Here is a 13262-nt window from a genome sequence, read left to right on the forward strand (position 1 = left end):
TATTGGTTAAGGTTTGTAGTTGCACACAACAGACTCCATTTCAGTCAGTTTAATTTTAATATGCATTTATTAAAATATAACCCACAGTGTTTGAAGCTACAGAAAGGAAAATACAGGATCATTATGGGGTTTAGGGGCTTCTTTATCCCAAAGTCTTCTCTCAGGATGGATGCTGAGAACTGGATGCTGGAAATTCTGCCTTGGCCACCCACAAGGAGAGCAGTGATGGTGGGCAAGGGGATGAAGGTGAGGATGCCATGAGGATGGGGGTGAAAACAAAAATCCTGTGATAAACCGCAGGCTCTGTAGTTACTCTGGTCGTGAGGAATGTGCTCCTACCTTCCTCCCTCCCTTCTTTCCTCAAATAGAACTGTCTCTTTGGTGTCAGGAACTGTGCTAAGTGCTTGGGATAAAGGGAAGACATGTTCTCATGGTGCTGAGAGCCAGCTGAATGAGACAGAAAGGGCATGAAGACCACGGAGGAGAGGAAATAGGCAGGCTCTGCTGTGGAGGGTAGGGGAGAGAAGAACTGCGAGGAGACTGAATAGTGTAGAAGCAGCCACGGCCTAGCCCTGCAGGGATCCTCCGTGGACTTCACATTTTCCGGGAGACAGTCTCTGCGTGTCCTCTGCAAAAAGAAAGGAACTTGCTGAGTGCCATCATTTGTAGCCCCAGACCTGGACACTGGTCATCTTGACAGATCCTAGATTTTCCAAAAAACACAGAACCAGAGTCCTCATGACCTGAACGGCCTACAAGAAAGAAGTGAACTTTCCAAGCCTAGGTGGGGTGCTCAGGAGCATGGCAGACCTGCCCTGGAGGATGGCTGAGTCAGAGTTCCCATCTAAGAAAAGGGAGCATGTGATCAGGCTGAGATGACCACAAAGAGGCATCAGGGGTTGACCTTCTGCCATTCTCTCCCTGGAGACCTCGCTCAGTGTGGGTTTCACAGGACACTGCAGGCTCCCCTCCTGTGCAGGGTGACTGGCGTGTGGCCCCCTGAGCTCCGCCTCTTTCCCCAGCCCTTCCCCTCCTCCGGTGCCCTGCCCCCCGTCTTACCACAGGGACTGTGCCTTTGGATGGCAGGTCTTCCTGCAGTCCCCCAGTGTTAGGAAGTTGTTTTTGTTCCCTCTGATGCCGCCGTATGTAAACGGCTCACAGTGACCGGTCTTGGCGTTGTAGAAGTACCTGCGCATCGAGGCCTTGCCGATACCTACTACTTTAGGCTTCAGGCAGAAGTCAGGCCTAGAATCTGCTGGAATGAGAGGGGCAATTGTCAGTTATGTGGACGGTCATCACAGCTCCATACAAGGACAACAACTAGAACCACTAGTGTGTTTGGAATAGAGAATCTTAGGGTTGTGGGCGATGGTCAAATTGAAAAGCCCATTTGAAAACTTCCTTTTTCGGACTAATTATGATTGTTGCTAGGGGTGACGTGATATAGTAATCATGTACAAATGTATATCTCCTCATGAAGTCTTATAAGAAAATTTGGCATAATGCCTTTGAATAGCCTTAAAACTTCTATAGGACTTCCCTGGTGATCCCGTGGCTAAGAATCTACCTTCTAATGCATCAGTCCAAGGTTCAATCCTTTGTCAGGGAACTAAAGTCCCAAACGCTGTAGACACTAAGTCAACAGGCCATAACTGCTAAGCCTGGGACCCACAACTAATAACCAGCCCACCCAAATAAATACATAAATGCTCAAAAAAGAAAAAAAATTCCACAACTGTGCAACAACAAAAGGACAAAGGTAAAAAATATTCCCTATATGTCAATAATTACTGGGTCTGGATACCTGAGTTTTATAATATTATTAATATTCTCCGTGTTATGTGTATGGTAAAAGCTTTCCATTGTTAATAAAAATTGTGAAGGAATCATGCTATAATGGAAAAAGGCATGAAGAAAACATAACACTGTGTTTACTTCAGTTACCTCATGGGGATTCTATAAATGAATATTGATACTATATATTGTGTATATAAGGAGAAATATACATATTTGTTTTTTCATCATTTTCCTGACAATGAGCCTAAAAATCTTGGTATTTCTTTTGTGATGAGAACAGTAAAAGTGTCTTTTGGTATGTGAAGTGGTTGAGTTTGGAAAGACTCTAATGAGACCAGAATGGGCTCTGATTGCACAGGAAGGGACTGCCTACAGGAGGGTGGGCACTTTCATTCCTACCCTTCCCCTGATCTTCTATCCACTGCTCCTCTCCTTTGCTCAACCTCAGGGAGGGTAATGGAACCATCTATTGAACAGTCTCCAATGGCTAATGATTTAATGCATCATGACTAGGTAATGAAGCCTCCATAGAAACTTCAACGGAGCAAGACATTCATGTTATTCAAGAGACCTGGGATCCACCCAGGGAACAACATAGATACACACTCGGTGAGAGCTAGTTGCAGCGCGCTGCTGGCTGGGGCTCTGTCTCTGCTCTTTACCCCCTTGAGGCCACTCTCTGAACTGCAGCCTGAAGGATTCTGTTATTCTGTCCTTTCTTCACATGGCTCCATCACGACCAATCCTTCAGTGAGTCCCTTTTTCTCTGAGAGTCAAATTCTGATTCTTAAAAAGTCCTACAAGCGTCCTCACGACCTGCTCCTATGGCCTCTGTGCCTCCTCCCCTTCCACTCCTTTTCCCTCATATAAACCCTCTCGTATCCAGCTACCCTGGTCCCTCCTGCTGCTCAGACACAAACAGGCACCTTATTTCTGCAGTTCTGCTCAGGGCCTCCTTATCACAGAAGGTTTCCTTCACCTTGTAGAGAAAAAGGACAGCATCCTTTCTCTGCCTCGCTCTCTATCTTCAAGAAACTGATAACCTACCATAGCATTTCTCCCCTTTGCTATTTTTGTCACCTTCCAAGAAGGCAAATTATTTTGCCATGTTTTTTTGATAGCTGTGTCCCCATCCCCAAGAATAGTGCTTTATAGGGACTTCCTAACTCCCATTTTCATTCTCTCCACAAGTGCAAGGTCATCAAATAGAATGGGTATAATTGATTTCCTTTTAGTACAAAATCACCTTGATGATGGGGCACATCAACATAAAGGTCAATCTCCCTCTAACATTCAGTCCCCAGAGAGCATAATAAAATAGTCTGTCCTAAAAAAAAAAAAAAAAAAGTCTGTCCTGGTAATCATTAACCCTGAAGCCTCTGAACCCAAATATTTATGGATTTTTAAGGAGGTTTTCAATAGATAGCCACTTTGACTGAATTAGCAGCCATTGCTGATTGATCTCGAAGAGCCTGTCTCTCTCCCCAGAGGGGCTGGCAAGAAAGTGGTGAAATTTCCAACCTCTAAACAGGTGTTTGAGTTTTTTGGCAGACAACCCAAAACCTGAAGTTTCCTGGGTTGCTTTCCCTGAGTGGTCTCATGATCTACCAAAGAAAGTAAGTTCCAAGAGTTTCAGGATGTCTGGACCATGAACCAGGACAAAGATCAAATATGGATCAAATATATGAGTAATAAAATGGTAGTCAAAAGAGGACAAGTGAAAGGGCCTGGAGACTTTACTCATATTTTCTCAGCCTAAATCCCACGAGACAAACCACACAGGGCTGTGTTTTTGCACTCCTGAAGTTGATCTGCTCAATGGTCCCACGTCTTTCTGTTTATTTTAATAATAGAAGTATAATCATTATTTGAGCCCTCAGTATGTTTTCTTGCAAGGATAAACTTCTTCAGATTAACTCATTGGTGGAAAATGGGCAAAATTGGTCATGAAATGTGAACAGATTCTTTATATTCATGAGTGGTAAACTGTTCAGAGAACTCATGTAGCATTTTCCCCGTTCACATGAGGAAACTGCAGATGACTTGCCCCAGGACACAAGCATGTGGTGGCAAGGTCAGGACAAGTAACTATGATGTCACAACCCATCGATTACAATACCTGATTCTACCAGGAGTTCAGAAAATACAGCTTACTTTTAAGAGTTTCTGGATGCGGTGTCCTAATTTTATTGCTTCCCTGTCCCAAGCTTCATCTAAGCTCCCACGTCACAGGGCGGAGTGAGCTTGGGTTAAACCTTGACAGCAAATATGTGGTGTCTCTACCAACATCAACCGATTCCCCAGACACCTGCTGGGCGTCCCCCAGTCAATTGACGCCTGATATGAAATCCGTGCAGTTAGTGCAGATCCCACAGGTCTCAAGACTGTCCTCACTTTAGTGCCAGTCATGTGTTCCCTTGTTACTCACACTTGTGACCAAACGGCTAAAATGTGGAGGTTCCATGACCCCACTTCCAAGTTTAACAACTGAATGGAACTGATGACAAAACTTAGGAAAACCCTTACTGTTCTCAGATGAATATACCTGAAAAATTCACAAATAGTGAAATGGAGGAGATGTGTAGGGCAAAGGGGGAGTGGAGGTGTGTGGAGCCTCCGTGCCTCAATGAGCACAGCGCCCTCACATCACGTACTTGTGCTCACCACCCGGGAAACTCTCTGAATTTTAATATTTTTACATTTTTTGAGATTTCAAGAAATAGGCTTATTGATTGAATCACTGGCCACTGGCCATTGGCCAGTGGTGACTGATCTCAGTCTCAGTGCCCTTTCCTCTCCCCAGAGGTACAGAAAGAGAAAACCTTTGTTCTTCTCATTGAGTATTAAGTGTTGAGTATTGAGTGTTGAGTATTGGGTGTTGGGAACTCCTCTAACTGTATGGTTCTTGAGGTGTGCCCTGGAAACCACCACGTGACCTATGAAGGAAAGTAAATTTCAAGAGTTTCAGGAGGCCTGGTCCATGAAACAGGATAAGGATCAAACATGGATAAGATAATAACAGTCAAAAAAAGACAAGGGGGAGGGCCTGGAGACTTAAGCAATATTGTATCAGTCTTGGTCCCACAGCCTCCCACACAAGGGTTGTGTTTCTTGCTCTCCCTGCAGTTGCTCTCCTCCATGGTTCCACATCTTTTGATTAGTTTTAATAATAGAGGAATAACCATTATTTGATAAAGAAATATTTTTACTTGTCCAAAGCAAGTAGGCAGAGAAATTTTTTTCAGATTAATACACCATAGTGGAAAATGGACAAATCTGGCCATGAAATGTGAGTAAACTATTTACATACATGATTCATCATCTGTTCAAAGAACTCATGTAACATGTTTTCCCTGTTCAGATGAGGAAACTGCAGATGACTTGCCCCAGGACACAGTCACGTGGGTAATAGGGTCAGGATAAGATACTGTGAGGTCACAACCCATCTGATACACTGCCTGATTCTGCTAGGAACTTGAAAGTACAGATAACTGGTAAGTGTTTCTGGTGTAGTGTCCTACTTTCCCTACTCACCTCTCCCCAAGCCTCATGTGAGCCCTCAAATCACAAGGGAAGGCGAGTCTGTGTTTTTCCCTGAAGCGGAATACGTGGTTTCTGCACTAACACCATCTGATTCCCAACACCCAATGGGAGAACCACAGTTAACTGACTTCTGACACAAAATCTGTGGAGTTTGGGCCGATGCCACAGGTTGAGGGATCTAGATTGTCCTCTCTTCAGATGCCAGCCAAGTGGTCTTGAGTCACTCATGCTTCTGACCAAGTGACTAAAAATGAGAGTTTCCGTGACCCCAACTCCATGCACAATAATCAGTAGAACCGGTAACTGATCTCAGGAAAACTCCAATTGTTCTCAATCAATGTACAGGATAAAATTCAGAAAGAATGAAATGGAGGAGCTCTGTAGGGCAAAGGGGGAGTGGAGATGTGCGAAGCCTCCATGTCCTGGTTAGATGAGCACCCTCATATAACCTCCTTTTGTTACCGTCCTGAACGCTCTCTCAATGCCAATATTAATGAATTCTTATTGAGGTTTCACTAAATAGGCATGTTGATCAAATCGTTGGCCAGTGGTAACTGATCTCAATCTCAGTGCCCTCCCTTTTCCCCATAGAAGCAGAAAGTTCAAACCTTTCTTTCTTTTATGTATTGCTTTAGCCACTTCATTTGCTAAACCGGATCCTGCTTTGACAATCTTGGCACCTATGAAAGACAAAAATTCCACAATTTTCAGGAGTCTTAGACCATGAACTGGGACAAGGTTCAAATATGGATAATAAAATGATAGTCAAAAGTGGACAAGGCAAAAGGCCTGGAGACTTTGCTAACATTAAATCAGCTTTGTCCCAGGAGCCAGCCACACAGGGCTGTGTTTCATGCTTCCCCTGCAATTGCTCTGCTCAGTGATCCCAGGTCTTTGTGATTTATTATTACAGTAGAGGGATAATCATTATCTGACACATAAATATTCTTTCTCACCCCAAAGCAGTAGGTAGAAATATCTTTTCAAATGAACATATCCTGGTGGAAAATGAGCAAAACTGGCCATGAAATGTAAATAAACTCTTTATATTTATGACTGGTAATATGTTCAAAGAACCCATGTAACAGATATCTGCTGTTCAGATGAGGGAACCACAGATGATTTTCCCCAGGACACATGGCATGTGGGTGGCAGAGTCAGGACAAGATACTGCCCTGTCACAATCCATTTGATATACTACCCTGTTCTCCCAGGAACTCTGAACATATCGATAAGTGCTGAGAGCTTCTGGGTGCAGTGTCCTACTTTCATTACTCCCCTGTCCCCAGGACTCACCTGAGCTCCCAAAGCTCAGGGAGAGTGAGTCTGGGTTTCCCTGGCACCAAATCTGTGGTGTCTCTAGAAACAACTTGCAATTCCTCCAAACACCCACTGCGTGTCCAACAAGGCAATTTAATTCTGATAGAAATCCGGGGAGTTAGTACAGATTCTGCATATTGAGGGCTCAAACTTTCCTCAGCTCAGATGATAGCCATCTTGTCCCAATTCACTCATGATTTGACAAAGTGTCTAAAACTGGGAAGTTCCATTACCCTACCTCGGTGTTCAATAACGCAATAGATCTGACGACCAAACTCAGGAAGACCACTGTCAATAGGGATCTCACGTTATCATAAAGGATAAATCTTGGCACAGCAATGTGAGTGAGATGTGCAGGGCAAAGTGGAAGTGGAGGTGTGGGGAGCCTCCATGTCCTAGAGAACACGGGACCCTCACATCACCGCCATGTGTTACCACCCCAAATGCTCTCTGAATCACATATTTAGGGATTCTTATTGAGGTTTCACTGAACAGGCATTTTGATTGAATCGTTGGCCAGTGGTGCCTGTTCTCAATCTCAGTGCCCTCTCCTCTCCCCAGAGTTGCAGAAAGTTCCCACCTTTAGACACACCATCGATGATATTTTTAATCAGATCTTTTGTTGAATGCTTCTCACGTCCCTGTCTATGGCTTGTCTCCAGACCTATGAAAGACAGTAAATTCAGAGAGTTTCAGGAGACCTGGGCCATGAACCAAGGCAAGGATCAAATATGGAGAATAAAAGAATAGTCAACAGTGGACAAGGCAGGATACAAATATGTATAGTAAAGTAATAGTCAAAAGGGGACAAGGGAAAGGGCCTGGAGACTTTACTAATACTGTATCAACCTTGGTCCCAGAAGGCAACCACACAGGGCTGTGTTTCTTGTTTTCTCTGCTATGGCTCTGCTCATTCATCCCAGGTCTTTCTGATTATTTTTCATAAATAAAGGAACACTCATTATTTGACACCCAAATATTCTTTCTTGCCCAGGACTGGTAGGTAGACAAATTATTTTCAGATGAATTAACACATCCCGGTTAAAAATGCACAAAGTTCACCACCTGCAAAGAGTTGAAATGTATTTCACCTCTTTATATTCATGACTGGTAATCTAATCAAATCAGTCAGTCTGAAAGGCAGTTAACCCTGAATATTCATAGGAAAGGCTAATGCTGAGGCTGAAGCTCCAATACTGTGGCCACCTGATACAAAGAACTGATTCACTGGAAAAGACCCCGATGCTGGGAAAGATTGATTGAAGGCAGGAGGAGAAGGGGATGGCAGAGGATGAGATGGTTGGATGGCATCACTGACTCAATGGACATGAGTTTGAGCAAGCTCTGGGAGATGGTGAAGCACAGGGAAACCCGGTGTGCTGCAGTCCAAGGGGTCGCAAAGAGTTGGACACGACTGAGCAACTGAAGGAAAACAACAAATTTGCTCAAAAACCCATGTAACGTGTATCCCCTGTTCAGATGAGAAAATTGCAGATGAGTTGCCCAGGAAACATGGCATGTGGGCGGCAGGGCCAGGACAAGGTACTATCACGTACAACACATTGGATACACTGCCTGATTCTGCCAGGAACTCGGAAAATACAGATAACCGAGAACAGTTTTTGGGTGCCATGTGTACTTTTGTTGCTCCCCACTTTTGGAGCATCACTTGAGCCCCGAGATCATAGGGGAGAGTGAGTCTAGGTTTCCCTGACACAAAATATGTGGTGCCTCTACCAATAGAAACCAATTCCCAAACAGCCACTAGGTGCCCAGCAAGAAATTCACTTCTGTTTCAAATCCATGGAGTTACTGCAGATTCTGCAGGTTGAGTGCTTAAGAATCTCCTCAGCTCAGATGCCAGTCATGATGTCCTGAGTCACTCATGCTTGTGACCCAATGGCTAAAATCAGGGCCTCTATGACCCCACCTTCAAATTCAACTACTGAACAGAATTGGCGGCTGACCCTAAGAAAACCCTTGCTTGCTATTCCCAGATTAATATGCAAAACAAAACTCAAGGCAGCTCAAGGGAGGAGACGTGCAGGGCACAGGGGGAGTGGAGGTGTACCCAGGCCCCATGCTCTAGTGAGCACAGGACTTTCACAGCATCTTCCTGTGTCCACCATCCTGCAAGCTCTCTGGACCCAGTAGTTATGTACTTCTTTCCAGGCATGTTGGTTGGATTATCTGCCATTGGTGATTGATCTCACTCTCAGTTCCCTCCCCTGTCCTCTGAGGTGCTGGAGTGAGAGGTGGTGAAATCTGTACCCTTTAAATGGGTGTTTGAGGTTTCTTGAAGACCAGCCCCATCTTGAAGGTATCTTGAGTCACCTTTAGTGACTCATCTCATAACCTCAAGTCTCTCACCTCAAGTCAGAAAATTTCAAGAGGTTTAAGAGGCCTTGGCCAAGTCATGAGAAGGATCAAATATGGATCTTTTTATTACTACACTATAGTGAGGTTCAGGGACAATGCAGGGACCAAGAATAGAGAGTCTCACAAATGGGGTTCATAATCTGGTAGATTTAGGTGGGATATATATATATTTAACATATTTCCTCATGAGAGTCATAATGTCAGTGGAGTTCAAAGCTTGCAACCTAAGCCTTCCCTGGTGGTCCAGTAGTTAAGAATCCACCTGCCAACGCAGGGAACAAGGATTGGTCCCTGGTTTGGGAAGATTCCATGTGCCTCATTGCAACTAAGCAGGTGAACCACAACTACTGAACCCAGATGCCTCAAGCCCCGGCTCTGCAACCACGATGAGAAGCCCACACACCACAACCAGAGTAGCCCTTGTAACTAGACAATGTCATCGCATAGCCAGCAAGTCCAAGGCAGCAAAACCAAACAAACAAAAATCCTGCCCAACGTGACAAGAGAAATCCAGAAAGGGTTGGCAGCACCCACCCCACACCTGCCCTGCCCCTTTCCATAGACTTCCATCATTTCCCTCCAGTCTGTAGAGGGGAGGTGAGGCTGGACCTACCTTCATCCTGGGTATGGTGTATATTCAGCGGGGTGCTGTCCACCAGGATAACCAGGAGGACGAGAAGGGCTGCGGAGAGGCAGAGCCGTCTCATCTTGGTGGCCTTGCAGGAGGGCTCCTGAGGATGCTGGGGATGCACTGAGCTTTAATATCCTGGCTGAGGGGTGGGGTCAGGTGATGGGGAGGGGAGTGGGCAAGGGGAGGAGCTGGGTCAGTCCTGTTTATTGCATAATCTCCCTACAAAATTATGCCTCTGGCTTCTCTCTGTAGGGGCCTAAAGTCCAGTAAAAGTACTTCTCAGATTTGACTCTCCCTGTGGGTCTCCTCTAAACAGAGATAGTGATTCTAATATGTCCACTCAGGGAGCGTCCCCGGGCCTAGAGCAGCACATGGCACATGATGGACGGTCAGTGAGTGGATGCGACAAATCACAGGACCTACAAGTGAATAGCAGTGTGTGAGCCCACGTCCTCCTTTCAGCCTCCTGCACGTATCATCTCACCTGGACCTCAGTGCCCTGACCCCCTCACCTAGCTCAGATGACAGGTGTGACACAGGTCACCTTCCTGCAACACTGTCACAGCTTCCCCACTGGATGGACACTTACTCTTGACCAGACACTGGTCCAGGGAGGAACTTAGCTGGGGAAGCTGATGTCCTCCTGGGCTGTAACCCTCCAGTGTGTTCACTCTGGTCACAGCATGAGCACTGGAACCATGGAATATGGAGGGAATACTGATGCTGTCACTATAAAGAAATATCAATTTGGTCTTCTTCCTATTCTTGGCACAGAACTCCTAACACCGCTGGAGTTTCCTGAGAGATGAGAGAAACAAGGAGACTTCTGTCATGTGAGGGAGATGACTGGTAAACACTCAGCCTAAACCAAGGAAGGAGTGTGTTATCAGGGTAACCAACACTTGATTGGGGGAGTGGGAATTTTCATTTCCACCTTTCCTCTTTCCCTGCCCCCACACCTCAGGGAGGGGTGAGAGGTGGAGGGTGAATCCATCACAAATGCCTGAAGATTGAAGGATTTGTGACGAAGCCTCCACAGAAACCTCAACAGAGCAAGTCATTTATGATCTAAAAAACTGAGATCTACTCAAGGAACAACACGGGTACACACTCCACCATGGCTCACTGGACCCCTGCAGCAGCCTGCCCAGGGGCCTTTGTCTCTGCTCTTATTTCCGAGGAGCCACTCTCCACTCTGCAGACTCAGGGATCCTCTAAAAACTTGAGTCCTATCACATGGCTTCCATGACCAATCCCTCAGTGACTCCTCAGCTCTCCCAGAGTCGAATTCGGATTCCAATAAAGTCCTACAAGGCTCCTCACGTCCTGCCCCCATGGCCTGTCTGCCTCATCCCCTTCCACTCCCCTCCCCTCACCCACTCAGCTCCAGCCACCCTGGTCCTGGCTGCTGCTCAAACACACCAGGCTCATTTTTGGCGGCCTCTGCTCAAGGCCTCCTTATTCCAGAGTGTTTCCCTCACCCTCTATAGTCTCCTGAATGCCCATCACTCTCTTTCTTCACAACACTCATCACCGCCTGGCAAGGATTTTCCCTCTGTCTTCATTGTCTGTATCCCTCTTAGAAGGCATATTATTTTACTATACTTTGTTTACAGCTGTTTTCCTACACCAAGAAATATGCCTTCTGGGACAAAAATCCTAAGTATATGATACATATTTGTCATGTAAATGAATCTCCCATGTCATCCTTATTTCAAGTGCACAATCATTGAAAACTCTGGATATAATAATATTCCTTATATTCTATCTGATGATGAAACCTGTATATATATAAGTGTATATATATATATATATATATATATATATATACACCCATATTTATGTATATATAGATGTGATGAAACCTGTCTCTCCCTATGTACCTGTATGTATATGTATATATAGCTTCCCTCATGGCTCAGTGGTAAAGATTATCTGCAATGTAGGAGACCTGGGTTCAGTCCCTGGGTCAGGAAGATCCCCTGGAGAAGGGAATGGCTACCCATTCCAGTATTTTTGCCTGGAGAATTCCCTGGACAAAAGACCTGGTAGGCTATAGCCCATGGGGTCACAAAGATCAGGCACAACTGAGCCATTGACACTTTCACTTTCGTTTACCTGTCCATATAATTATGAGTCTCCTCTAACATCATATATCCCTATAGGAAAATGAAATAATCATCTGAAAGGACAACAAAATGAGCTGCATTGAGTTTTGACTTATATTTTACCAGTTTGGAAAGAACAGTCCTTGCGTCTTGAGCAAACTCCCGGAAGTACTGCATTGCCTGCTGTTCCCACAATGGTCTTCGAAGGTAAGAAGCCCAGTTGTCACTCAATGTTCTGATTAATTTCATCAGAGAAGTGATCATTATTTGATAGACAAATTTTTTTGGAGGGTTGGTGAGGAAATATATGTAGACAATTCTTTTGGACTAAAACATTGTGGTGGAAATTGGACATCATTGACAATGAATGTCAAACTCTTTGTACTCATTGACTGGTAATCCTTTCTAAAAACTCATATAACCTGGTCCCCCTGTTCAGGAGAGGAAAGTGTAGACGACTTGCCCAGGATGGAAAACATGTCGGTGGTAGGACCAGGACAAGTCAGAGTACATTTAATCAAGTATATGATTCTGCCAGGAATTCTGAAAATGCAGAGAACTGGGAGGGGGTTCTGAGTGCTCTGCCCCACATAATATAGTCTCAGGGCCCTGACCCTCATACCATACACAAATGATAGGGAAGTGTGAGTCTGGGTGTTGTCCCTGACTCCAAACATGCTGGGTCTCTACCAACAGCATCTGGTTCCCCAACGCCCCCCTGGGCATCCAGGAGTCAATTCACTTCTGACACTAAATCTGCAGAGTGTACCAGACCCCACATGGTGGGGGGCTCCCTCCCTGAGGACGGCCCACACTTTAAGTGTCGATCACAAGTCCTGGGGTCACTTACACGTGTGGCCAACTGGCAATAAACTGAGAGCTTCAAAGACTCATCTGTAAGGTTCAATAACTTATTAGAACCACTCACAGGACTCAGGAAAGTCCTTTATTTACTGTCCCCCGTTGATGTAAAGCATAAAACTCAGGGACAGGGAAGTGGAAAAGCTTATGGTAAACGGAGAGTAGAGGATGCTGACACTCCAAGCCCTCTCAGGACTCTCCCCCCTCACATTCCCTCGATGGTATCACCTTCTCTGAAGCTCTCTGAACCCAGTGTTCATGGGTTTTAATTGAGGGTTGGATACACACAATTTGATTGAATCTTTGGCCATTGGTGACTGAAATCAGTATCAGTATCCTCTCCTGTCCCCAGAGGGACTGGGCTTGAGAGTTCTAACCCTCTAATCACCTGAGGGCATGTTCTGCAATCCAGTCCCATCCTGGTACTATCTCAGGTCCCATCTTTCACTCATCTCATGATTGAGAATATACAGAAAATTCCAAGTGTTTCAGGGGGCCTGGGGCATGGACGGAGACAGGGGTCAAATTTGGATTTTGTTATGATGCTACAGTAGGATCAGGGTCAAGGCAGGGACCAGGAATAGGGTTTCAGTTATGAGGTCCCTGATCTGGTAGAATCAGGT

At 45.3% G+C, this 13262-nt stretch overlaps 1 protein-coding gene across 1 annotated transcript; it reads right to left on the minus strand.

Annotated features, from left to right (window-relative positions):
• Positions 1 to 1055: 1055 nt before the first annotated feature.
• On the minus strand, positions 1056 to 9746 carry LOC122681119 (trophoblast Kunitz domain protein 1-like). Its single transcript, XM_043882834.1, has 5 exons — positions 9653 to 9746; positions 7241 to 7324; positions 5949 to 6020; positions 4620 to 4733; positions 1056 to 1255 (listed from the first exon to the last, which is right to left on the minus strand). The coding sequence occupies exons 1-5, from the start codon at positions 9744 to 9746 to the stop codon at positions 1056 to 1058; spliced, it is 564 nt and encodes a 187-aa protein (XP_043738769.1).
• Positions 9747 to 13262: the final 3516 nt, after the last annotated feature.

Source organism: Cervus elaphus, chromosome 23 (assembly GCF_910594005.1).
Source record: "Cervus elaphus chromosome 23, mCerEla1.1, whole genome shotgun sequence".
Classification (NCBI taxonomy): Eukaryota; Metazoa; Chordata; class Mammalia; order Artiodactyla; family Cervidae; genus Cervus; species Cervus elaphus.

What these genes read in the sequence shown, in the direction of transcription:
- LOC122681119 (XM_043882834.1), bottom strand. Translation starts at nt 9,746, where the DNA reads ATGAGACGGCTCTGCCTCTCCGCAGCCCTTCTCGTCCTCCTGGTTATC. An exon ending in ACACCATACCCAGGATGAAG is followed by an intron (nt 7,325 to 9,652) that starts GTAGGTCCAGCC and finishes TGTCTTTCATAG; the next exon opens with GTCTGGAGACAAGCCATAGA. An exon ending in ACTCAATGAGAAGAACAAAG is followed by an intron (nt 1,256 to 4,619) that starts GTTTTCTCTTTC and finishes CTCTCATTCCAG; the next exon opens with CAGATTCTAGGCCTGACTTC.